This window comes from Carcharhinus amblyrhynchos, chromosome 26 (genome assembly GCF_965287045.1).
Source record: "Carcharhinus amblyrhynchos chromosome 26, sCarAmb.v2.hapA, whole genome shotgun sequence".
NCBI lineage: Eukaryota > Metazoa > Chordata > Chondrichthyes > Carcharhiniformes > Carcharhinidae > Carcharhinus > Carcharhinus amblyrhynchos.
In genome coordinates, this window is record NC_137349.1 from 9223708 (window position 1) to 9250790 (window position 27083).

The following is a 27083-nucleotide window of genomic DNA, read 5'->3' on the forward strand; positions in this document are numbered from 1 at the left end:
TCCAACCATTATTTTGTAAATTAAGTTTGTGTCTTTATATGCCCTGTTTGTGAACAGAACTCCCGCTTAACTGAAGAAGGAGCAGCGCTCCGAAAGCTAGTGGCTTTTGCTATCAAATAAACCTGTTGGACTTTAACCTGATGTCGTGAGACTTCTTACTGTGTTTAAAATGTTGGACAGCCTCCAATTACATAAAGCTGGTGCACAAGTTTAGCAGGTTATAACGAAGGCAAATGGAATGTTGGCCTTGATTTTCAGAGGGGATCTCATAGCATCCCTACAGTGCAGGAGGAGGCCATTCGGCCCATCGAGTCTGCACCAACCACAATCCCACCCCGGCCCTATTCCCGTCATCCCGCATATTTATCTGGTAATCCCCCTGACACTAGGGTCAATTTAGCATGGGCCAATCCGCTAACCCACCCATCATTGGACTGTGGGAGGAAACCCACGCAGACATGGGGAGAATGGAGATGGAGTATAAATGGAATGGAATATAAAAATCAAGTCTTGCTAAAACTATACAAGGCATTAGTTAGGCCACACCTAGAATACTGTGAATAGTTTTGGTCTCTTTATTTAAGGAAAGATATACTGGTGTTGGAGGCAGTTCAGAGAAGGTGTGGAGGGATTTTCTTATGAGGCACAGTGGCAAGCACTTGCTGCCGCACTAGAATAGCAGTGAGAAAAAAGGAAAATAATTCTCAGTTAAATTCTGCCTCAGGCGTATAAATTTTTGAAGTGCACTTTCTTTTTCATATCAGGAAACGTGCTAAATTGCCCCTCAGTGTTCCAATATGTGTAGGAGGATTACCGGGGTAAATACGTGGGGTTACGGGGTAAGGGCTTGGGTAACATGCTCTATCAGAGATTGGTGCAGACTTGATGGGCTGAATGGCCTCCTTCTACACTGTAGGGATTCTACGAGGCTTGGTGGCACAGTGGTTAGCACTGCTGCCTCACAGCGGCAGGGACCGGGATCGATTCCCAGCTTGGGTTACTCTTCTCCCTCAGTATAGCCGAATAGGCACCCGAGTATGGCAATCAGGGGATTCTCTCAGTAACTTCATTGCAGCATTAGTGTCAGCCTACTTACTGACACTAACCTTTTCACTAGCCCTTGCATTGCCAAAGCATGATCTGTAACATTCATTGTGGCATGGTGGCACAGTGGTTAGCACTGCTGCCTCAACGCCAGGGACTCAGGTTCGATTCCCAGCTTGGGTCACTGTCTGTGTGCGTGGAGTTTTCACGTTCTCCCTGTGTCTGCATGGGTTTCCTGTGGTGCTCCGGTCTCCTCCAACATCCCAAAGATGTGCGGGTTAGGTGGATCAGCCATGCTAAATTGCCCCTTAGTATTAGGGGGACTAGCAGAGTAAATACATGGGGTAATTGGGATAGAGCCTGGGTGGGATTGTGGTTGGTGCAGACTTCATGAGTAAATGGCCTTCTTCTGCACTGTTGGATTCTATGATTCATTGTGTACACCCCCCTCTGCCCCACCAAATTTAGTCGGACTTTGTTGCACCTATAACATTTGGTTCTCATCGACACCCGATTTTCCCTGTTCCTGCCCCACCTTAGAAACTCTATACCTCGTCTGCATTAATCGTGCAGAAACCAGCTGTCTCATTACTCCAATTACAGCTGCTTTAATAACACAACAGGAACGTGAGACCCGCTAGCAACACATGTAGTAACTCACTGCACTGTAGTGAAAGCTGATCCGATCAGGTCACCACATACACACACAACCTCATCATCCCTTCACACTCAATGGTGTCACCATCACCGAATCCCCCACTTTCAACATCCTTGGGGTTACTATTGACCAGAAACTCAACTGGACTCACCACATAAACAGAGTGGCTACAAGAGCAGGTCAGAGGCTGGGAATACTGCGGCGAATAACTCATCTCCTGAGCCCCCAAAGACTGTCCACCACTTACAAGGCACACGTAAACAGTGTGATGAAATATTCTCCACTTGCCCGGACGGATGGAGCTCCAACAACACTCAAGAAGCTTGACACCATCCAGGACAAAGCAGCCTGCTTGATTGGCACCACATCCACAAACATCCACTCCCTCTACCACTATTTACAAGACGCACTGCAGCAATTCACCAAAGATCCTTAGGCAGCACCTTCCAAAATCCCCATTACTTCCATCTAGAAGGACAAGGGCAGTAGATACATGGGAACACCACCACCTGCAAGTTCCCCTCCAAGCCGATCCGATTTGGAAATATATCATCGTTCCTTCGCACTTGCTGGGTCAAAATCCTGGAATTCCCTCCCTAACAGCATTGTGGGTCAACCCACAGCACATTGACTGCAATGATTCAAGAAGGCAGCTCACCACCACCTTCTCAAGGGCAACTAGGGATGGGCAATAAATGCTGGTCAGCCAGCAGCAGCCATGGCCCATGAGTGAATAAAGAAAAAAAAGTTTGGAGCTCGCAAGGATGTTACATTAATAGGTTTAAATAATGACCTTGTTCTGTCCATTTCCTTCCTAACCCTATCCCTCTCCCTCCCAATCCCAAATTAATTAAATCTTCACTAGGGCAACTCGCTTGAGCAAGCAGCTATGAAAGTGGGCAGACTATTCAACCACAGGACTTCACTGCTCAGTCAATCCCTCTGCAACATTCGCACGCATGCACAGGGCCAGTCTGAGTCAGGGCAGCAGGATCTGGAGACCCCCATCCCCCCCAAAGCACACAACACAATTCTAGCAACTAACAGCACACACCAATGATCAAAGTGGAGCTCTCCTGCTTGGTGAGACTCAGGCAAGGGATTTACAATGATCGAAGATAATCTGGTTATACCAGTGCTGGGCAGATCACAGTGCACAAAACCTCAGCAATGTGGAAGCTGGAAGACTTACAGCTTGTTGCTGTTTCTATGGATGATTAAAGTGAAAAATACTGCCAAGCAAAAGAGGAGGCACAAAGAGGAGAGAAATAAGAAAGAGAGAGAAGAGCGAAGGGCAGAGAGAAGGAGGGACAGACAGACAAGGGGGAGAAGGGAAAGACAGTGGGAAATTTTTTTGGTGGGTGACTGGAACTCTCTGCTGGGAGGGGTAATGGAAGCAGATATGATGGTGACTTTTAAGGAGCGCCTGGACAAATACGTGAATAGGATGGGAACAGACGGATATGATCCCCGGAAGGGTAGGGGGTTTTAGTTCAGATGGGCAGCGTGGTCGGTGCAGGCTTGGAGGACCTGTTCCTGTGCTGTATAATTTTGTTTGTTTTTTGTTCTATGGGGTGGGGAGAGCGAAATTGGGGTGAGATTTGGGCAAAGAGTGCGATTGTTTGGTGTGGGGGTGGGCGTGGGGGGAGAGGGAGAGACGTCAATGAAGATAAAGAGAAGTAAAATCGAGATAAAGAGGAAAGGAAAGAGGAAGAGGGGACACGAAAGAATCCAGTTAATCAGTGCACAGCCTGGGTACTTACTTATAACCAAACTTGTCCATGGCACAGGCCAGGTGGCGAGGATTGAGAGAACAGCGATACAGATTTCTGTCGTTCTCAGGTATAATATCAACATCGCTGAATATAAAACAATCGTAGTCATTCTCTTTCGAAGCTTCCACAAATCCCACATTGAGCAGCTTTGCTCGGTTGAAGGTGCCATCACCGGCCTGATTAAAGATACAAATAGATTAACAACTGCAGCAACAATACCCCAATATCTTCAGCCTCAGCTTCTCGGTTAGTAATCAGGAACACTCAGGCACATGAAACATTAAACTGAGGCCCTGCCAGACCTGTCGCTAGCATAAAGGATGCCCCGGTGCTATCTCAAAGCAGAGCAGGGAGTGCCCTCTCCCTTTTGAGAGAGCTCGCTGTGCATAACGGAATCAGTGGGGACTAGGGAGACCCTGCTGCTTAGAGTCATTCCTGGCAAGAAGGAAGATGGTTTTGGCGATTGGAGGTCAATCATCTTCCTTCCATCATAAGATTAGAGTGGGGATCCTTAGTGCTGTTTGCAATTCCTCAAAGACTGAAGCAGTCTGTATCCAAGATCTGGACAATACCCAGGCGTAGGCTGACAAGTGGCCAGTAATATTTGCACCACACAAGTACCAGGCGTTGACCATCTCCAACATCCCTCCTTGAAATTCAATGGCATTATAAACATTGAATACCCCATTATCACCATCCTGGGAGTTACCAGAAACTGAAGTGGACACAGCCATATAAATACTATGGTTACAAGAGCAGGTCGGAGCCTGGGAATCCTGCGGCAAGTAACTCACACACCCCCCACAAAAGCCTGTCCACCACCTACAAGGCACAAGTCAGGAGTGTAATGGAATACTTGCCTGGATGGGTGCAGCTCCAACAACACTCATGAGGCTTGACACCATCCAGGACAAAGCAGCCCGCTTGATTGACACCCCATCCATAAACATACACTACCTTCAACACCGAAGAACAGTTGTGTACCATCTACAAGATGCAGTGCAACAACTTCTCAGGCAGCATCTCCATGACCACTGCCGTCTAGAAGGACAAGGGCAGCAGACGCATGGGCATACCATAACCTACAGCTTCCCCTCCAAGTCACTTACCATCCTGACCTGGAAATATATCACTGCTACCTTCACTGTCGCTGGAAATCCTGGAACTCACACAGCTCAGAAAAGGCCCTTTGGCCCATCGAGTCTGCACTGACAATAACTACCGTGAACAAAGTGCAGTCCAGCACGCAAACCAGCCTCCCATCCATTGACTCTGTCTACCCTTCCCGCTGCCTCGGCAAAGCAGTTAGCATAATTAAGGACCCCATGCAACCTGGACATTCTCTCTTCCACCGTCTTCCATCCAGAAAAAGATACAAAAGTCTGAAGACATGAACCAACTGACTGAAGAACAGCTTCTGCCACATTGTCATCAGACTTTTGAATGGACCTACCTTGCACTAATTTGATCTTTCCCTACATGCTAGCTATGACTATAACATTATACTCTGCATTTTCTCCTCTCCTTCTCTATGTACGGTATGCTTTGTCTGTATAGCCTGCAAGAAACAATACTTTTCTCTGTATATGTGACAATAATAAATCGAATCCCCAAAGATATGTTAATCCCAGTTTCCGACACTTGTCCCATATCCTTGAATGTTATGATATTTCACATATTGCTAAAAGTGAACACACAAGTAGACAGGGTGGTAAAGAAGGCTTATGGCATGCTGTCCTTTATTGGTTAGGGCACTGAGTTTAAGAATCAGGATGTCATGTTGTAGCTTTATAAAACTTTAATTAGGCCACGTTCAATTCTGGTTGCTACATTACAGGAAGAATGTGGAGGCTCTGGAGAGGGTGCAGAAGAGGTTTACCAGGATCCTGCTGGATTAGAGGGTACGAGCTATAACGAGAGGCTGGACAAACTAGGGTTGTTTTCTGTGGAGTGGCGCAGGCTGAGGGAAGATCTGACAGAAGTCTACAAAATTATTTAGAGGCACAGATAGGGTTGACAGTCAGAATTTCTTTCCCTCAGGGTTGAAATGTCTAATACTAGAGGGCATGCACTTAAGGTGAGAGGGGGAAGTTTAAAGGAGATGTGAGGGGCAATTTTTTTTTAAACACACTGCCAGGGATGGTGGTGCAGACAGATACTACTGGGCGGGGTGGGGGGGGTGGCGGTGCGGTGATAAAGGGACGTTTAGATAAACACGTGAATACGCAAGGAATAGAGGGATATGGACCAAGGGCAGGCAGGAGGGATTAGTTTAATCTGGCATCATGTTTGGCATAACATCGTGGGTCAAAGGGCCTGTTCCTGTGCTCTACTGTTCTACGTTCTTTAAGTGCTCATCCAAATGTTTTTTAAAGGTTGAAAGGTTTCCAGCTTCGACTACCTTCCCAGGCCGTGCATTCCAGATTCCCACCACCCCGAGTGACAGTTCTTTCTCGGTCCCCCTCCGAATCTCCTACCCCTCATCCTAAAACTATGCCCCCTCGTGACTGACCACCCCCCCCCCCCACCAACCAAGGGGAACAGCTGCTCCCTGTTCACCCTGTCCATACCCCTCAATCTTAGACACCTCAATCATGTCCCCCCCTCAACCTTCTCTGCTCGAGAGAAAACAAACCAAGTCAATCCGGTCTCTCTTTATAGCTCAAACGCTTCATCCCAGGCAGCATCCTGGTGAATCTCCTGAGTACCCCCTCTAGTGCAATCAACTCCTTCCTATCGTGAGGTGACCAGAATTGCACACAGTATTCCAGCTGTGACCTAATCAACGCTCTGTACAACTCCTTGCTGTTATATTCTCTGCCACAACTGACAAAAGCAAGTGTCCCACATGCCTCCAACGAGCTATTCAACTAATTCCACTGCCCTGCTGTTTTCCCAGAGACCTGTATTTTTTTTCTCTTTTCATGTATTTATCCGATTCTTTTTTTTAAAGTGACAATTGAATCTGCTTCCATTGTCCTTTACGGCAACACATTCCAGATTCTAACATCTTATCCTACCCAACTGATCCCCCTGACACTAAGGGGCAATTTAGCATGGCCAATCAACCTAACCTGCACATCTCTGGACTATGGGAGGAAACCAGAGCACCTGGAGGAAACCCACGCAGACATGGGGAGAATGTGCAAACTCCACACAGTCATCCAAGGCAGCAGTGCTAATCACTGTGCCAGCCCGCAGAATCACAGAATCCCTACAGTGCAGAAGGAGGCCAATTGGCCCATCGAGCCTGCACTGACCACAATCCCATCCAGGTCCTATCCCTGTAACCACATGTATTTGCCCTGCTAATCCCCCTGACATTATGGTGCAATTTAGCAGATTGCTGTTAATAAGAATGTTTCCTCACATCATCCGTGGTCCTGTAACCAACCACCTTAAATCTGTGTGTTGTCTGGATACTGGACCACTGGAAGTGGTGTCTCCTTATTTATCTCATCAAAGTCATTCACGATTGCGTCAAATTTCCGCTTAATGTAAGGAGACCAACTCCAGTCCCCTCTCCATAAAATTAAAACAAATTACTGCAGCTGCTGGAATATGAAACCAGAAGAGAAAAGCTGGAAAATCTCAGCAAGTCTGGCAGCATGTGTAAGGAGAGAAAACAGCTGATGTTTCAAGTCCAGATGACCCTTTGTCAAAACTAAAAGGCAGAGAAAGTGGGAGATATTTATACTGCAGGGGGAGGGAATGAAAGATGAGTCATAGTCACAGAAACCAGGGGGAAAGGCTAAGAGGTGGCAACGGTGTCTCCAGTCTCTCTCTACAACTGGAGTTCCTCACTCTACTCGCTCTGCCACAAGTCACTCCTACCTGTTCAATAACGTAGACACCGTAATCTCCCTGCTGCCGGCGCAGGATCGGGTGAAGATAGTAGAGCCAGTGTCTCAGGTGATGATCCCGATTTCGGAAGGGGATAATGATGGCGATGCGTTGCAGGGGGATGCAGTTCTGAGGCTTGTAGTGACCTCCAAACTCCACGTAGGGGTTTAATCCAGCCAGCTCTTCCAGCGACTGCTCCTTGTCAAACACGATCCTCAGCGGCCCGACTGTTAAAACCAAAAACCAGAGAGCTTTGTTAATCGAATCAATTCAAGAGGGCACAGTAGCACGTTCTTTTTTCCCTCTTTATTCTTTCACGGGCATCGCTGGCAAGGCCAACATCCATTGCCCCTGAACTGAGCAGCTTGGCTTGCTAGGCCTTTTCTGAGCCAGCCACGTTTGCTGTGGGTCTGGAGTCACATGCAGGCACGAGCAGTTGTCATGGTCACCATTACGGAGACTAATCCCAGATTAATTAACTGAATTTAAATTGCAACGGCTGCTGCGGATTTGAACCTGTGTCCCCGCCGCAGCATTCAGCTGGGCCTCTGGATTAACAGTCCAGCGACAATACCAAGTGTTAGGTAAACCAGAGGCCTAGACTAGAGGTCCAAAGACACGAGTTTAAATCCTATCATAGCAGCTGAGGAATTTAAATTCAATTAATTAACTGGAATCTAGAATAAAATGCTACTTTTTACCCCCATTGTCTTCCAGTTCACAGAAGACAATGTGCCATTCTTATAGACTCACAGCAACGTAGCTGAATCTTGATGTCCTGAGTAATGGCTTAGCAAGTTACAAAGTGATGGGGGGGGTGGGGGGCGGTGGTGGCTTACAGCCTTCTCAGGAGCACTGAGGGAGGGGCATTAAAGTCACTAGCATGGATAAGCCACCATTTAATCTGGATAAACAGAAATAAGGATTAAAAAAAACGCGCATTTGAAACAGTACCTTAGGTAACTTCACAACATTTCCAAAATCCTCCACAACCATGACTTCTGAAGCACAGTAATGTAGGAAAATCACAAAGTCCCTACAGTGTGGGGGGAGGCCACTCGGCCCATTGAGTCTGCACCGACTCCCCAACAGAATCCATGCCATATCCCCATAGTTCTTCCTTTGGACATTAAGGGGCAATTTACACGGCCAATCCACCTCATCCACACACCTTTGGACTGTGGGAGGAAACCCGGAGGAAACTCGTGCAGACACGGGGAGAACGTGCAGACTCCACACAGTGGCCCGAGGCTGGAATTGAACCCAGGCCCCTGGCGCTATGAAGCAGCAGTGCTAACCACTGTGCCGCATTCTGCAGCAACAAGTTTACGCAAAGCAAGCTCCCACCAGCAGATGCACAACTTTTTGAGATGTGGTTACTCCCCAACTCTGTTCTAAGCTCCCACCAGCAGCAACTAAATAAATGGCCCTGCCTTGTCTGAAAGACTATGCAATTCTGAGGGGTAATCACTTTTGTAATGTGGAGAGTGTGACTGCCTATATGCACTCAGCAAACCCCCAGATAATTCACTTTTGGCAATATTGGTTCAGCAAAGAACACCAGACCGGGATGATGGTGAGAACTTCTAGAATAATGCCACAGGATCTTTGGACATCCACACACCAGGATCTGCATTTTAACATCCTGCCCACAGGGTAGCGCTCCCTCACAAGAACACAAGAAATAGGAGTGGACCAGCAAGCCCTTCGAGCCTGCTCTGCAATCCTCCTTTGAGGTATACAGGACGATAATAGGTTTGGATAAAGTAGACATGGAGTGGATGCTTCCTCTTGTGGGGCATTCTAGGACAAGAGGTCCTAGTCTTTGGAGAAGGGGCAGCAAATTTAAAACAGAGTTGAGGAGAAACTACTTCTCCCAAAGGGTTGTGGATCTGTGGAATTCGCTGCCCCAAAGTGCGGTGGATGCTGGGAACAGTCAGTAAATTTAAGGAGGAGTTAGACAGATTTTTAATTGGTAATGGGTTGAAGGGTTTTGGGGAGAAGGCAGGAAAATGGGGATGAGGAACATATCAGCCATGATCAAACGGTGGAGTCGACTCGATGGACCGAATGGCCTAATTCTGCCCCTATATCTTATGAACTGCCATTCAATATGATCATGGCTGATCTATGCCGGCCTCGGCTCCAACACTCAGGGCTGTTCCAGAGTGGGATTTGAATCCTCAATCTTTAGACTCGGACGGAAGTGTTGCTATCCAATGGGCGGCAACTGAGACTGAAAAGTGACCAAGGTTGGGGTCAGCTTTAGGGTCAGTGGCTAATGTTCCCAAGTCAGGGGAGGTTCAGATTTCAAACTCCTCATTCCAGTCAGCGTTGGTGAAAAGAAACGGCTACTCCGACTTGGAATTCCAGGACAACCTCCGGCGGGATACTCACATTCGGTGTGTTTCCGAACCTCCTACTCCTTGTGGGACTAGCCTGCTATGGATTGATATAATGATGGTTCTGACCTCAGGAAGAGTATTCAGTTTGTCAGACTGTTAATCAGAAACAGATTTATATTGCACCTTGAACAGATTAAAAATTCCCAAGCCACTTTGCAGCAATTTTTTAAAATTCATTCGTTGGGACATGGGCGTCACTGGCTGGCCAGCATTTATTGCCCATCCCTAGTTGCCCCTGGAGGACAATTGAGAGTCAACCACATTGCTGTGGCTCTGGAGACACATGTAGGCCAGACTGGGTAAGGACGGCAGATTTCTTTCTCTAAAGGAAACCAGATGGGTTTTTCCAACAATTGGCAATGGTTTCATGGTCACCAGTAGATACTTAATTCCAGATATTTTTTATCCGATACAAATTTCACCAGCTGCCATGGTGGGATTTGAACCCAGGTCCCCAGAACATTAGTTAAGTTTCTGGATTAATAGCCTAGCGATAATATCACTTGGCCATGGAGTTATTGAACAACGTTTCAAACCAACCTACATAAGGCGGTGCAAGGACAGAGAAATCTTGGTCAAGTATGTTTTACAGAGTGCATTAAAGGAGAGAGAGGCAGAAAGGTTTAGGGAGGGAATTCCAGAGTCCAAACAGCTGAAGGCACGGAACTCAAGGGGCTGGAATTGGTGAAGCTTACACATTTCAGATGGTTGTAGGACTGGGAGGAGATTTACAGAGATGGCGAGGGTTGAGGTCATGGAGAGATTTGAAACTGGGAGAACAGACCGGTAGCCAATGTAGGGGAACGGGCACAAGGTATCGGTGAAAACAAGAGACAGAGCAGAGAGTTTTGGATCAACTCTGATTAGTGAGGGTGAACGTTGGGAGGTGTCAGGGGAGTGTCTGAATGCTCAAGAACAGAAGGTGAAAAATGAAACGCAAGTGAGGGTTTCAGTAGCAGATGAGCTGAGACAGATCTGGAGCTATGTGGAACTGGACAGGCTCAGAGATGGAGCAGGGAGGTGGCTGGAGGCTCACTTTGACCTCAAACATGGCACCGAGCTGGTGATCGGTTAGGTTAATTTCCTGGGGAGAGAGATGGAGGTGGGTGGCTGGCAGCTAAGTTTGTGACAGGGAGACTGAAGATAACAACTTCAGTCTTCCCAATAGTTAATTGGAGGAGTTTCCAATATGCAATGACGACAAACGTTTTGAGAGTGGAAATGCTCAGATCACGAGAGAGGAGGTTTTGATCCTGTTGATTTCCTCTCATCACTTACCCAGATCTGGTGGATCAGAAGGACATTTCTCCAACTGGGTCGTTTCAGAAGATTTGATGACTGCTGTCCCATTGCTTGGAGTTGGGGCATCTGCAATAAAGGAAAATTAGAAATCATTTGAAAAGTTCCATGGTGCAGAAAGTCAAGTGAGGACAGTGATGACTGGAACTGTAAATGCTGAGGGCTAGACTCGTAACACTGTCCCAAATGCAAGGTTAGGAGAAACTTCCAGCCTTAACAGTAGATGAATGAGCGAGGCCTTTACATAAGACACCAAACCTATAAAGCTACTGATGAATCTCAATGGTAACGTTACCCTTCTGATAGTGATTATGGCTTGAACATTCACTCCAGGTCAGTGTTTAAGCTCCACACTTTCCTCATCATATTCCAGCAGTATTTCCTTCTCTCTCTGTTTATTTAGCTCCTTCGTAAATGCCTCCGTACACTTCACCTCAACCGTTCCCTGTGGTTTCTACATCCTCACTGTTTCTGGGTGAAGAGGTTTCTCCTGAATTCCTGATTAGGTTTATTAGTGACTGTTTTGTATTTATGGCCCACAGTTCTTACCTCGTCAATGGAAACATCTTCTCTACGTCCACTCCCTTACACAATCTTAAAACCCACCATCACTGTTCAGCCTTCAGTCTTCTGGAGATGTGATGCCAGTTTAATTGCTCTCTTAACAGGACTCAGTCTCGGGGGGCGGGGGGGTGCAGTATCTATAGAATTCCAACAGTGCAGAAGGATGTGATTTGGTCCATCGAGTCTGCATCTACCCTTTTTATTTTACCCAGGCCCTATCCCTATAACCCCATGTATTTACCCTGCTAATCCCCTAATCGACACATCTTGGGACACTAAGAGACAATTTAGCATGGCCAATCCTCTGAACCTACACATCTTGGGACATTAAGGGGCAATTTAGCATGGCTAATCCCATAACCTATACATCTTTGGACTGTGGGAAGAAACCAGAGAACCTGGAGGAAACCCATGCAGACACGGGGAGACACTGTGGCATAGTGGACAGTGAAGAAGGTTACCTCAGACTGCAATGGGATCTTGATCAATTGGGCCAGAGGGCTGATGAATGGCAGATGGAGTTTAATTTAGATAAATGCGAGGTGATGCATTTTGATAGATTGAACCAGGACAGGACTTACACAGTTAAGGGCAGGACACTGGGGAGTGTTACAGAATAAAGCAATCTTGGGGTACAGGTCCATGGTTCCTTGAAAGTGGAAATACAGATGGACAGAATGCTTGGTTTTATTGGTCAGAACACTAAACGCAGGAGTTGGGACATCTTGTTGAAGTTATACAAGACATCGGTAAGGCCACACTTGGAATACTGTGTACAGTTCTGGTCACCCTATTATAGGAAGGATATTATTAAACTGGAAAGAGTGCAGAAAAGATTTACTAGGATGCTACTGGGACTTGTTGGATTGAGTTATAAGGAGAGGCTGATTTTCTCTGGAGTGTAGAAGGCTGAGGGGTGACCTTATAGAGGTCTATAAAACAATGAGGGGCGTAGATCAGCTAGATAGTCAATATCTTTTCCCAAAGGTAGGGGAGTCTATGACTAGAAGGCATAGGTTTAAGGTGAGAGAGGAGAGATACAAAAGGGCCCAGGCGGGCAATTTTTTCATACAGAGGGTGGTGAGTGTCTGGAACAAGCTGCCAGAGGTAGAGGTAGTAGTAGAGGTGGGTATAATTTTGTCTTTTAAAAAGCATTTAGACAGTTACATGGGTAAGATGGGTATAGAGGGATATGGGCCAAACGCAGGCTGCTAGGACTAGCTAAGGACTTTTAAAAAAATTGTGCCGAAGGGCCTGTTTCCATGCTGTAAACCCCTATGACTCTATAATGCGCAAACTCCACACAGTCACCCAAGGCCGGAATCGAACCCGGGTCCCTGGCGCTGTGAGGCAGCAGTACCACTGATTTATCCATTCACGCTCTGCACCTCTGGGAAGACAAAGGGTGGGTGATGTGGGGGCGGGGGTTGGGGACAGTAACAACTGATTTATTTTATTAAATCAGGTTGGTGCTGCCTTGCAGAAATGTCCAAATATGGTTGGAGGATGGTGGAGTGGAGTGGAGTGTAAATTCCAGTACGGACCAGCTGGCTGACATTGGTCTATTCCTGTGCTGGCTCTGGTTCACCCTGTCAGCATGGGCACAGCCAGCAAATCCCACATCCTGAGAAACAAGCACAGCAACAAAACACCCTGACAGCACACACAGAGCCCCCTTTGTACCCAAGGTGCCGACAGCACAGTGCTAATGACGGTTTGGGACTTTCACCCTTCACTCCAGTCAGAGTGAAGGCAGAGAGACAGCAGCAGTGCACACTTGACAAGGCTGACAGCACGTTCTATTTAAAACGCAGACAACTCCGTACCGCTGCTGCACACTCTTCCAGGGCATTAACAGCGAGGATTACGGTACCATTTCCTTATCCCCCAGAAGAATGTGACCTTAAATACATTTAAGAGCAGACAAGACTATCTAGGTTCTGATAACGATTTAACGTATCGTAACCTCTCTGTGTGGCAGCAGGAAGGCAGTTTCAGAAACCGCTGAGCTTCGGGTGTGGGGGAGGGGAAGCCATAAGCATGACACAGCTTCACAAAAAACCATTTGTGGGTGTTAAGTATCTTCTCCACTCTCCCTTTCCTGGTGGCTTTGTCACAAGCTGTGTGCTCGTGTGAAGCATCAGACGTGGCTCAGTTGGGAGGTCCATACCGTGCAGGGAGAGGTCATTTGGCCCACTGAGCTTGCACTGACTCTCCAAAGGAACATCCCACCCAAGTTCTCCCCTCTGCTCTATCCCTTAACCCCTTACATTTCCCACAGCCAATCCATCCAACCCGCATATCTTTGGATACTAAGGAACAATTTAGCATGGCTAACCCAGTTAACTTGCATACCTTTGGAGTGTGGGGGGAAACTGCAGGCACCTGGAGGAAACCCACGCAGACATGGGGAGAATATGCAAACACCACGCAGACAGTGACCCGAGGCCAGAATTGAATCCAGGTCCCTGGTGTTGAGGCAGAAGCACCAACCCCTGTGCCACTCTCTTGCCCAAGTCAGAAGATCAAGGTTTCAAATCCCACTTCAGAACATAAACTGCTACTCTGGTACAGTGCTGAGGGAACGCTGCATTTTTAGATGGAACATTAAGACCATAAGATATAGGAGCAGAATTAGGCTGTTCGGCCCATCAAGTCTGCTCTGTCATTCATCCATGGCATTAAACTAAGGCCTTGTCTGCCCCCTCAGGTGAATGTAAAAGATCCCACAGTCACTACTTTGAAGAATAGCAGAGTTCTCCCCCTGTCATGGACAAAAACTACTCCCCAATCAACATCACTTATTATCTTGTCATTAATATTGCTGATTGTGGGAGCTTGCTGTGCACAGTTGGTGCCTTGTGTTTTCATAGAATCCATAGAAACAGAGTGTTTAAACAGCGCGCAGAGAACTACTGCTTTTTGATTGTGAACCAGGGAAGTGAGCCATAAAAAAATTGCCTAGCAACTGGGAATGAAAGTTGAATATGTTAGCATTAACAGAAGAAAGGCGAAAGGATCCATAACAGACAGGTTCAGAATCAGGTTAAACTTCTGCATTCATTGACCAGAGCTCCATGTCATTTCAATAGCTGTTTACAGAATCCAGAGACCACTTCATCAGCAGACCAAGAGAAAAGGGTACGTACTGTGATTTTCCAAATACAGAATGACCAGACTGTGATGATGCTGCACTATTAACATATTTTATGTTTCTGGAGACTGCTTTCAGAGGCAGTCTTTTGTTACAAGCAGTTGCTTTGTCTGGCAAAGCTTGTAATTCAAATGCTGAGGGCAGGATAATAACTGGTTTTAGCTAGGAAGGTGTTACTTTGCAGTGTTCACAGACTTTTTGTTTACTTAAGGTCTGGGATTTTAGAGTAGGTACACAGAGCCATGTGAATTTTGATAAGGTTGATTGGCAATATTGTATAATGATGTGGTTAATGGGAGGAGCGCGGCTTGCAAGAAAAAACAATTTCATTTTTGAAAAAAGACAAGTTGCTGCCTGGAGCTGTAGACAGTGGAAGCATTCCCTCTCTCTCACTAAAAGTTTGCTGAAAGCTCCAGGGCTGCTAACCTAAGTCAAAGCAAATGTGGCTGTGTTTTGCTAACTAATTTTAAAGAGTGCTTTAAGTCTATAAGGGAAATTTTGCTTGATTGGAACTCAGTGATAGGTTAGCAGTTAAGAATTGTTTCTTGTCCTGTTTAACTATCGTTCAACTGTGAAAGGTTATGCTGATTCTTTTGTTCTAATTACATTGTGTTATTAAATAAAAATGTTTTGATAAAAGCTTCCCAGTGTGTCATTAGAATCGTGCCTGGAGCGATTATCCTCACTCTAATGCCGAAATAGATATATTGCTGGTGTCCAATTTGGCTTCATAATATACCTCACGGTTTCTGATGCGGTATTTAACACAGACAGAATTTTTGAATTGGTGATCGCATCCACTCCCATGGAAGCAAACAGGGAGGCGATGGCCGAGTGGTATTATCACTAGACTATTAGTCCAGAAAACTCAGCTAATGTTCTGGGGACCACGGCAGATGTTAGATTTTGAATTCAATAATAAAAATATCTGGAATTAAGAATCTACTGATGATCATGAAATCATTGTTGATTGTTGGAAAAACCCATCTGGTTCACTCATGTCCCTTAGGGAAGGGAATCTGCCCTCTTTACCTGTTCTGGCCTACACGTGACTCCAGAGCCACAGCAATGTGGTAGACAGTCAACTACTCTCCAAGTGCAACTAGAGATGGGCAATAGATGCTGGCCAGCCAGCGTCGCCCATGTCCCATGAATGAATAAAAAAAAAATCTACTGGACAAACCCCCAAAAAATTTATAGCATCAAAGAGCTACTCAAGGATGGAAGTAACTACAAAGCCATTCTCACAGGTCAACAGAGCATATAGATCCAAATCAATGATGCACTTACTAGAACACAAAACCTAGCAAAACATGTGGAAAGTGTGGCCTTCTGCACGCACCCATCTTTCAATCAATTCTGCAAGGCAGAGTGGCAGAATTGGCCATTGGCAGCAGCAACGCACTACAGCAAGGCTAATGTAACTACAAAAAGCCATGTATTGGATCAAACAGACTGTACACACCGAATCCCTTCCAGCAATAAGAACAATCATCCCCGGGTATCCCATCAGAAACATAAACACGAGGTGACTGATAAACCGGAAAACACAGTAAGTAGGAAGTCTGACAACACCAGGTTTAAGTCCAACCAATTTATTTGATAGTAAACTCACAAGCTTTTGGGGTTCGCCCTTCATCACCTGATCAGAACTTTCCACTCACCTGACGAAGGAACAGTGTTCCGAAAGCTTGTGGCATTTACTGTCAAATAAACCTGTTGGACTTTAACCTGGTGTTGTGAGACTTCTTACTGTGTATACCCTAGTCCAACACCAGCATCTCCACATCATAGGTTCATAGAGTCATAGAACCCCTACAGTGCTGAAGGAGGCCATTCGGTCCATCGAGACTGCACCGACCACAATCCCATCCAGGACCTGTAACCCCACATGACTACCCTGCTAATCCCCCTGACACCAGAGTCAATTTAGCATGGCCAATCAACCTAATCCACACATCTCTGGACTGTAGGAGGAAACCCACGGTTAGGGGGATTAGTGGATAAATGCGTGGGGTTATAGGCATAGGGAGGGTAAGATGCTGAGTCAGTAAAGATTCGATGGGCTGAATGGCCTCCTTTAGCATTGTAGGAATTCTATGTTTCTAACCTTTGTTGCTCTCCTTCTGTGGTAATAATATCCTTTCTTGAATTAAGGGGGTCAAAGCTTAATCACAGTACTCCAGGTGCTGACTCACCAAGCTTCTATACAATTGAAACAAGGCCTCATTATTCCTGTATTCCAATTGGCAGCATTTTAGACATTTGTTTGGGATTATGGGCCACAACAAAAGATTAGTGAGCAGTGCAGCGCCGACAGAAAACACCTCATTTGGATTTCCTGTACCATCTACTCGCAATAATTATTCATCATGTGAGAAAGAGTATTAACTGGAACGCAATAATAACAGCTTCATTGAGTACAATGTTCTTGCTGACTGGATGAAATGAATAAACACAACATTCATTCCCAGTTGGAAACAAAGCAACTAAAATACGAGGAGCTGGAAGAGAGAGAGGAAATCATACATCCTCCAAAAAGCTTTGAATTGTCCTCAGAAATATACAAATGGTTCACCTGCTGTTGAAATATATTCCTAGTTAGGTACAGTGTGGTTGATTACAGCACAGGAGGCGTCCATTCGTCCTGTCGCGTCAGTGCCGGCTCTCTGTTAGAGCAACTCACGCCATTTCCCCGTAGCCATGTAAACCTTTCCCTTTAAAGGTAATTAATTCGTTCAGTTCTGAAAGTTAAAAACTGATTTTGGCTCCACCACACTCTCAAACAGTACACTCACCAATCACTGGATGGTGTGAACTGTGGGATAGGAACATTTGGAGTAGGAGTAGGCCATTCGCCCCCTTGAAGCTGTTCCAACACTTATGGCTGATTTTCTCCCTCAACGCCACCCCCTTCCCCTCACATTATCTTTGTATCCCTTGACATCGTTAGTGTCTAGAAATCTACTGACCTTTGTTTTGAACATTTTCAATGACAGACTCCAAAACTCTGAGGTAGAGAATTCCCATGAGTCACCTTCTCTCTGGCAAAAGAAATTACTCCTCATCTTGATCCAAAATGGTGTACCTCCATTCACAGAATTCCTAGAGTACAGGAGGAGGCCATTTGGCCTTTTGAGTCAACATCGACAACAATCCCACCCAGGCCTGTAACTCCATGGTATTTACCCTCTGGACAGTAAGGGACAATTTAGCACGGCCAATCAACCTAACCAGCACATCTTTTGGACTGTGGGAGGAAACTGGAGCACCCGGAGGAAACCCATGCAGACACAGGGAGAACGTGCAGACACAGGCAGTGACCTAAGACAGGAATTGAACTCGGGTCCCTGGCGTGGTGAGGCAGCAGTGCTAACCAGTGTGTCATCGTGCCATCCATAACCATTATGCCACCCGTTCTGAGACAGTGTCCCGAAGATAAGTGCAATGAATCTTTATTGTTCCCTTTCTATGGCCAGGACATTCTTTCTCTGGTAAGGAGGCCAAAACAGCACACACTGGTCCAGATGTGGTCTCACCAAGGTTCTAATCAAGTGCAGCAAGACTTCCTTATTCCGGTACGCAAAACCTTCTAGCAATGAAATGAGAGAAAAGGAAATTATTGGGTGCTTTTTATATTGTTTGCAGATACAAGACCTCCCAGTGTCCCTGCCAAAGCTATGGTTCAAATCCCATTCCAGGATTTGGAAAGCCAAGGAAGGTATGTTCGTAAAGTGACAAACCGGTTGAGTTACAACCTGTAATTTCTTCCGACTCATACTTACACCAGGCAGTGAAAGTAGGAGAGATTAGTGTTCAGTCATGTGATGGAAAGAACATTGCTGCCTCTACCATCACTATCTGTTGCTCCAGGCTACAGCACACGTATAAGAAGTGAATACCAGACTCAGTGAACTATTACTCCACCACCAGATTGTTTGAGTGTGCTTAGGCAGAGATGTAGGAAAGTTTAACGTCAATAATTATTCCTGTTTAATTTTAATAATCAAAGCGTGCCAACGCAGTAAGGTTTTTAAAGCCAAAAGAGAAAATGCTGGAAAATCTCAGCATCATCTGTAGGGAGAGAAAAGGAGAGTTGAGTCCAGGTGACCCTTTGTCAAAGCCACAAGGCACAGAAAATGGGAGATATTTATACTGCAGGGTGAGGGAATGAAAGATGAATCCTAGCTACAGAAACCAGGGTTAACTCTGTAGTAAACTGCTAATGGTTTTTATACTGCATTCTGGGACACGAGCTCATCACGTTTGAACCTGGCAAGACCCTCAAGCCAGTGTCCAGGTTACACCATTACTGGTGTGGAACCATCCATGTCCCTCACTGTTAAAATGATCAACTGTGTTCTTGGGATTCAAAGCGGACTGAGCAGAGATAAACAGGTGTTAAGTCATTCATCTCGTGCCTTCAATTATTGCAGTTTAACTTGTGATGTTTAGAAAGAGTCACATGCTTTCACAATATGTGACTTTGGGGAGGTACGGTGACACAGTGGTTAGCAGTGCTGCCTCACAGAGTCAGGGGACGTGGGTTCGATTCCCACTTGGCTCACTGTCTGTGTGGAGTTTGCACATTTTCCCTGTGTCTGCGTGGGTTTCCTCTGGGTGCTCTGGTTTCCTCCCACAGTCCGTAAAAGACGTGCTGGTTAGGTGCATTGGCCATGCTAAATTCTCCCTCAGTGTACCCGAACAGGCGCTGGAGTGTGGCGACTAGGGGATTTTCACAGTAATTTCATTACTATGTGAATGTAAGCCCACATGTGACTAATAAATAAACTTTACTATCTTTGGTTTTGTAAGTTTAGAATTAAGTTTTGTAATTAGCTTTTGTAACTCTGTAGTTCTTTTAAATGTTAATTATCTGTCAGTTGGATAAGTTTTAAAGTTTTATTTATTAGTGTTACAAGTAGGCTTATATGAACATTGCAATGAACCTACTGTGAAAATCCCCTAGTCGCCACACTCCAGTATTTTGTAAGTTTCAATGGGATCATCCCCTCATCCTTCTAAACTCCTCCGAGTAAAGTTAAGGTTCATTTATTAGTTTGACAAACAAGCTTACATTAACACTGCAACAAAGTTACTGTGAAAATCCCCTAATCACCAGACTCTGATCCCTGTTTCGGTACAGAGGGAGAATTTTAGCACGAGTAATGCACTCACCCAGCATGGCTTTTACGGACTGTGGGAGGACACTGGAGCATCCGGAGGAAACCCACGCCAACAAGGTAAGAATGTGCAGACTCCGCACAGACAGTGGCTCAAGCCGGGCATTGAACCCAGGTCCCTGGCGCTGTGAGGCAGCAGTGCTAACCACTGGACCACTGTGCTGACTCTGTTGTGTTATTTTTAGCACAGCAGTCGATTTCAAGCATGGATTTTTATATGTATTTTATACAGACGGTGTGTAATTTCTGTAATTTTGTAAAGCTTTCTTATGCCAAGCACTGACAGGTACAGCAGAAATGTATCATGGGAAAACAGTTGTTTCAACAAAGCACATTGATAAGCTGTCATCTTAATGATGTTTTACGACATACTGATACCTATTATCAGTTGGACATTGGGTCCGGTGACATCACATACTGTCACTTCTCAAATAACAGCAGACGTCAAAACTATGCCATATAACCCACCTTGTGTAATTTACTCTATCAATATGAAGGTTATCAGCACCTTTACTGCCCAATCGTTCGTTTTAAAAGTAAAGTAACTCATTCCAAGCAACCATGGAGCAAAGTAACACTAACCATCAAATGACCCGTGGAAAGTGAATTCTCTGATAAGGATTAATTTATTATCAAAGTCTGAGATAATGAGCTCAACCTATCAATCATAATGGCATACCTCCCCATCTTAAACAAACTGGCAAGGATCATAAAACATTATTTTTATCTTAACAAGAAGTAACAAACTTTAACAAGAGGGTTGGTCCCACAAGTAATGGGGCAACACCACGGTGGCACAGTGGTTAGCACTGCTGCCTCACAGCGCCAGGAACCCGGGTTCAATTCCTGGTTGGTTTCTCTGTCTGTGTGCAGTTTGCACGTTCTCCCTGTATCTGCATGGATTTCCTCCCACAGTCTGAAAAACGTGCTGGTTAGGTGAATCGGCCATACCAAATTCTCCCTCAGTGTACCCGAACAGGCGCTGGAGTGTGGCAACTAAGAGATTTTCACAGTAACTTCATTGCAGTGTGAATGTATGCCTACACGACTAATATGTAATCTTTTTTACTTTTAATTGATACCCTAGAGGGCCAATCGGGGACAACGGAAAATTACATCATCAGATGACCACCTATCACCTCGGGTGGCACAGTGGTTAGCACTGCTGCCTCACAGTGCCAAGGACCCAGGTTCGATTCTGGTCTTTGGTGACTGTCTGTGTGGAGTGTGCATGTTCTCCCTGTGTCTGCATGGGTTTTGTGCAGGTGCTCCAGTTTCCTCCCACAATCCAAAGATGTGCGGGTTAGGTGGATTGGCCATGCTAAATTGCTCCTTATTATCCCAAGATGCATAGATTAGGGAGATTAGTGGGGTAAATATGTAGGGTTACAGGGATAGGGCCTCCATAGGATGCACTATCGGAGATTCTACGATTCTATCCCCTCGGGCAACCAATCAGAAACTGACTGAAACTCGACCAATCACAGGCTGATCACGCAGTCCTCAAGTCAAACAGGACATAGCTTTTCCTCATTTAGGCCAATCAGAATGCAACAACATTGATCTCACTGTGGGTTGTGAAGTGTAACGAGCAGAAACTGCCCACAGGGAGAGGACAGAGACCGAAAACCAACCTGTGCTCAAGGCTAAACCTGAAAGTAGATTACAGAAAGTGGATTATATGGAATACAAGTGAGAATAGTTTTGATGTCTGCTATTATTTTAGAAATGACAGTATGCAGTGTCACCAGACCCAATGTCCAACTGATTAATAGGTTATCAGTAAGGGGTCCTGTAAAACATCATTAAGATGGCAGCTTATCAATGTGCTTAGTTGAAACAACTGCTTTTCCACGATATGTTTCTGCTGTACCTGTCAGTGCTTGGTACAAGCTTTACAAAAATTACACACCATCTGTACAGAATACACAGAAAAACCAATGCTTGAAATTGACTGCTGTACTAAAAATAACACAGTCGCCACGGTTGCACAGTGGTCAGCAACGCTGCCTCATAGTTCCCGGGTTCAATTCCCAACTTGAGCCACTGTCTGTGCAGAGTCTGCCCATTCTCCCTGTGTCTGGCCTGGTTCTGATAAGAATTAATCTATAACTTGCGATGAAAGTTCCTGAATTACTTCACCAAACTGTTTACAAATATGGTTAAAGTCTCAAATGAATGCAATCAGAATTTAAGTTCAAATGGTACCTGGAACTTACAGAAGCTACGTACACGAGCGGTGAGCCAGAGAGTATTTTGATGGACCAGCGTAAAGGTGGTGCCAGGTCAGAAAGGGTTACCAGATGCTTTCTTTCAATAGCCAAGGCAAACAATAAGACAAGAACGTTATGCTGGAAGTGTATAGAACATTAGTTAGGTCACAGCTGGAGTACAGTGTGCAGTTCTAGTCACCACACCATACGATAGACGTGACAGCTCCAGAGAGGTTGCAGAGGAGATTTGCGAGGATGTTGTCTGGATCGGGGAACATTATCTGGATTATGCTGAGGTTCTTCAGAACAAGAGGAGACTGAGGAGAGATTTAATTGAGGTATACAAAATAGCGAGGGGTTGAGACAGTTCAGAAGAAAAGTCATCTTGGATTTGAAACATTAACTTTGTTTTTCTCTCCATGGATGCTGCCAGACCTGCCGAGTATTTCCAGTATTTTCAGATTTTATTTCAGATCTCCAGCATCTGCAGCATTTTGTTTTTCTTACGCCAGCAGTTTAGATAGCACGGATTGGAAGGGCCCCTTTTTATTAAGAGAGTTCAATAACAAACCAATATATATTTGAAATAGTCATCAAAAACATCTCTGATGAAGGATCATCCAGATTTGAAACGTTGGCTCTATTTTCTCTCCACAGACACTATCAGACTTGTTGAGATGTTCCAGTACTTTCTGTTTCCGAATCCAGCATCTGCAGTATTTTGCTTCTATTTTAAGCTTAGAGGCGGGTTGGAGAGAAATATATGGAGACTCTGGAACTCTGTCTGAAAGCATGAAAGAGGAAAAAACCCTACTCTACAAAAGCCCTTGGGTTTGCATCTGAAGAGCTGTAACCTCAGAGCTACAGACCAAAGCTGGAAAATGGAATTAGGCCAGGTAGTGCCGTGTCACCTAGTGCAGAAGCGATGGGCCAAATGGCGTCCTTAATGTTACAAATGTTGATAATTCTATGGAATATAAGTGACACCTCTCATCACTCTTGAGAAAACAATACCCTGCAAATGTGGGGGCCATTCAGCCCACTGTCTGTGAGCAGGATCTTTTTTAACCTAAACCAACGAGGAGGCAAAGGTATGGTCGTATTGTCAGTAAGCTAGTAATCCAGAGATCCAGGGTAGTGTTCTGGCATACAAATACCACAAAGCTTGAATCCAACAAAAAAAAATCAGGAAGTCCAACGATGACAGTGAAATCATTGTCGGAGAAACCCATCTGGTTCACTAATGTCCTTACCTAGTCTGGCCTACATGTGACTCTAGTCCCACAGCAATGTGATTGACTCTTAAATGGCCTGGCAAGCCACTCAGTTCAAAGGCAATTAGGGATGGGCGATAAATGCTGGCCCAGCCAGCGATCCCACACCCCATAGAAGATACACCTAATCCCACTTTGTGTTTTCCATGACACCTGGAGTCTTTCTCCACTTCAGGTGTTCACACCTTCAAAACTGCGACGATCTCAGCCTCAAATACTCCCAGTAGCCAAGCATCCTTTGCGAAGACAGTTAAGGGAGGTTTAATAGAGATGTTCTAAAGGTTTTGATGAGAGTACATAGAAAGAAACTGTTTCCACTGGTAGTGATTATAGGATACTGACTTATGCTAATTGGTAAAAGTATCAGGGGATGCAATGAGGATTTTGTTTTACTGTAATGCATCATCAAAAACAGTGGTGGAAGCAGATTCAATATTAACTTTCAAAAGCCTATTGGATAAATGTTTGGAAGAGGAGAACAATTACTGGGCCAGGAGGGAAGAGTAGACAGTAGGATGAATAAGATTCACTCCAAGGACCATCACCAGCATGATGGGCCAAATGCACTCCCTCCCAACTGCTGAATGATTCTATAAAGAAATGTCCTCTAACCTCCTCTCAAATCAGGTTGTGACATTTATACATACATGTTTCCCTCCACTGTCTTCGCTCACCACTCCATTCAGTCCATCATAAGTTTTCTTTGTTTTGAGTTGCCTCTTCATCTTCTCCAGATAGAACTGAACCTCATAATCTCAAACCTCCCCTCATCACATTGGTACCAAATCACTGATACCATCTTGATGAGTCTTCATTACACCCTCTCCCTCAATATTAATATGCCCAGTGATTTGCCCCACACTCTGCCCACTAGTTTGAGCTTACTGATTGAACAAACTCCAAAGATCTGACACAAACCCTCCTTCCATCAAAGGCCAAGGGGCCACTTTTGAGGTGATTGTCCCGGTTCCTACTTTCACCCCCTTGGAACCTGGTTTGGCCTTCACAAGGGTCCATGCACGGTTTAAAAAAGTTTGCAATTCTCCAACACCTTTCAGCCCCTCAGAACATCCCAAGGCTCTTGCAACCAATGACATGTTTTTGAGAATGTCTTCGTTGCAAAGTCTGAAAGCCAGCTGACATACGTACTGCAAATTCCTACAAAGAACAATGCCTCGGTGATCAGCTTGTAGGTGCTGGTTGACAATTAATCAGACAATTTTGCACTGCTTGAACATTCTGCTGTGGTTTGTATACATCTCTGCGTTTTCAGTAGTCTACAGCCTCAGTACACTCAAAGCATTCCTTACTTTAATACAAGTTTAGTTTGGTGTACTGTGATAAAATTAACATGGAACCAGAGGCGGCACCTAGAGAAATATTTTGGAATCATCTTATCTCGATACTTATCATCCAGGCCAGGCTTGGAGTGGATGTGTCATATGTGACATATTGTGGAAAAGCAGTTGTTTCAACAAAGCACATTGTTAAGCTGCCGATGTTTTACAGGACATACTGGTACCTATTAATTAGTTAGGCATCTGGTCCATGACATCGCATACCTGTCATTTCTCAAATAATGGCAGACTTCAAAACTATTCTCACTTTTATTCCATGTCACCCGCTTTTTGTAATCTACTTTGCTTTCAGGTTCAGCCTTGGGCACAGGCTGGTACTCGGAGTGGTCAAGAACAAAGCAGAGTCAGAGAAAGTGGTGTAACAGGCCAGTGAATGAAGTCTTGGCTGAGCGCCAAATCCTCCATTCCTGCTGGCAATGGGGAGTGAACAGCCAGAGAATTCCAGCCAATACTAAGCATGTGCTAGACTTTTGAGTAAGCTATCAAATTGGTTCCACCAAACCCTTCCCACCCCCCAACTCTGCTACATTTCACTTGTGCCTTTGCCATTTTTGTTCCTTTTCAGGTATTTAGCCAATTTCCTTCTGAAAGTTAATACTGAATTAGCTTCTAGTGCCATTTCAGGTAGGGAGGGCATCTCTGATCACAACAACTTGCCATCCATAGTACATCAATGGCCAACTAGCCATATCCATTACCAATCAAATATTCAAATCCTAACCTCCCGTTGTAAAACAAAGTTTTCCTTATGTCCTCTCTGGCGCCAATCACCTTAAATCTGTGCCCACTTGCTGTCAACTCTTTAATTGTGATGTGGAGCTGCTGGCGTTGGACTGGGATAGGCACAGTAAGCAGTTTCACAACACCAGGTTAAAGTGCAACAGGTCTCTTTGGTAGCACAAGCTTCCGGAGTCCTGATGAACGAGCAGTGTTCCGAAAGCTTGTGCTACCAAATAAACCTGTTGCACTTTAACCTGGTGTTGAGAGACTACTTAGTGAACTCTTTAAATTGTGACAGGGGAGGGCACAGGATGGCTCCTACATGTGACATGGAAGCAAAGAACTTCCTCTGCAAGCGTGTTATTAGCAATGCCGGGAAGATCCACCCTCCTTCTCTGGAGGCTTCTGAACAATCCAGGACGTTTTTGTCAAGGGTTGCAAATTCAGAAAAGGATAAAAAGTTTAAACATGAACAAACTTGGAGTTTGCAGCTGACTGCTGGAGCCATTTGGCAGTGCATGTTGCAGGCTAGCTATCTCCTGATGCAATGCTACCCCTCCCTGCCACGTACAATAACACCATTATCAGTTGGTATGTGTAGGGAAAAGCCAGATTTGGTTAATCAAATAGTTTGACCAGTTCCATTTGCCAAAGAATACAGTGTAATACTGTTCAAGCGTGAATTCAGTACTCAGGAAGTAGATAACTTTTATCTTCAAAAGTACATGAAACATAGATTGGAGTGTAGAATAATTAAGTATACAGTTTAGGCAAACTTTGCAATTGCTTCCAGCTGCTTTGACTAGTGTTAGGGGAAAGTCAAGAAATTCCAGTTATTGAAGAATTCCGGTTGGTAGAATGAATAGAAAGTTTACCACACATTGTCCTGAATGGACTTGTTGGTGATGATTCAGCTTGTATGCAGCACATCATTTAGACTTTGACGCGGTACTGCTGCATTGTTCTTACAGTTGAGAGGTTAATGTCGATGACTTGTTCAGGAAGACAAACCCAGCAGTCCAGTGGGAGTCAGCAACAGCTGCCAGGGATGCGGCAGGAAGAGTGGATGTTCCGAATCCGCCCTCCTGCAGAGCGGCAGTGCAGTTGCACAGTGGTTAGCACTGCTGTCTCACAGCACCAGGGACCCAGGTTCGATTCCCAGCCTGCATGTTCTTCCCGTGTTTACATGGGTTTCCTCTGGGCGCTCCTGTTTCCTCCCACAGTCTGAAAGACGTGCTGGTTGGGTGTATTGGCCAAGCTAAATTCTCCCTCAGTGTACCCGACCAGGCGCCGGAGTGTGGTCCTCTTTTAAGGTCGGCTAGGGGATTGTCACAGTAACTTTGTTGCGGTGTCAATGTAAGCCTATTTGTGACAGTAATAAAAAATGCTGCGGAGCCCAGTTCCACGTCAGAATAGCAGTTTTGGGCGATAACTCATTAGTCTCAGGCAAAACCTGTCAGAAACAGCCCAACCCTTACTGCAACAACTACTGGCATTTGAGCAGCGCAGCGAAACTTCCACGTGGAGTTTCACACAAGCATTAACTAAAAATGCACCTGTCTGTCCTTTTCACTATCTGTTCACACCCTGGAA

At 45.3% G+C, this 27083-nt stretch overlaps 1 protein-coding gene across 1 annotated transcript in view; it reads right to left on the reverse strand.

Annotated features, from left to right (window-relative positions):
- Positions 1 to 27083, reverse strand: part of LOC145358531 (beta-1,4-galactosyltransferase 1-like) — a 43299-nt gene that overhangs the window by 10820 nt on the left and 5396 nt on the right. Inside the window, exons 2-4 of the mRNA XM_080212668.1 lie at positions 11004 to 11093; positions 7312 to 7547; positions 3466 to 3653 (exon numbers count right to left, since the gene is read on the reverse strand). Of these exons, the coding sequence (XP_080068794.1) occupies positions 3466 to 3653; positions 7312 to 7547; positions 11004 to 11093 (514 nt within the window). The remainder of the gene's footprint in view (positions 1 to 3465; positions 3654 to 7311; positions 7548 to 11003; positions 11094 to 27083) is intronic.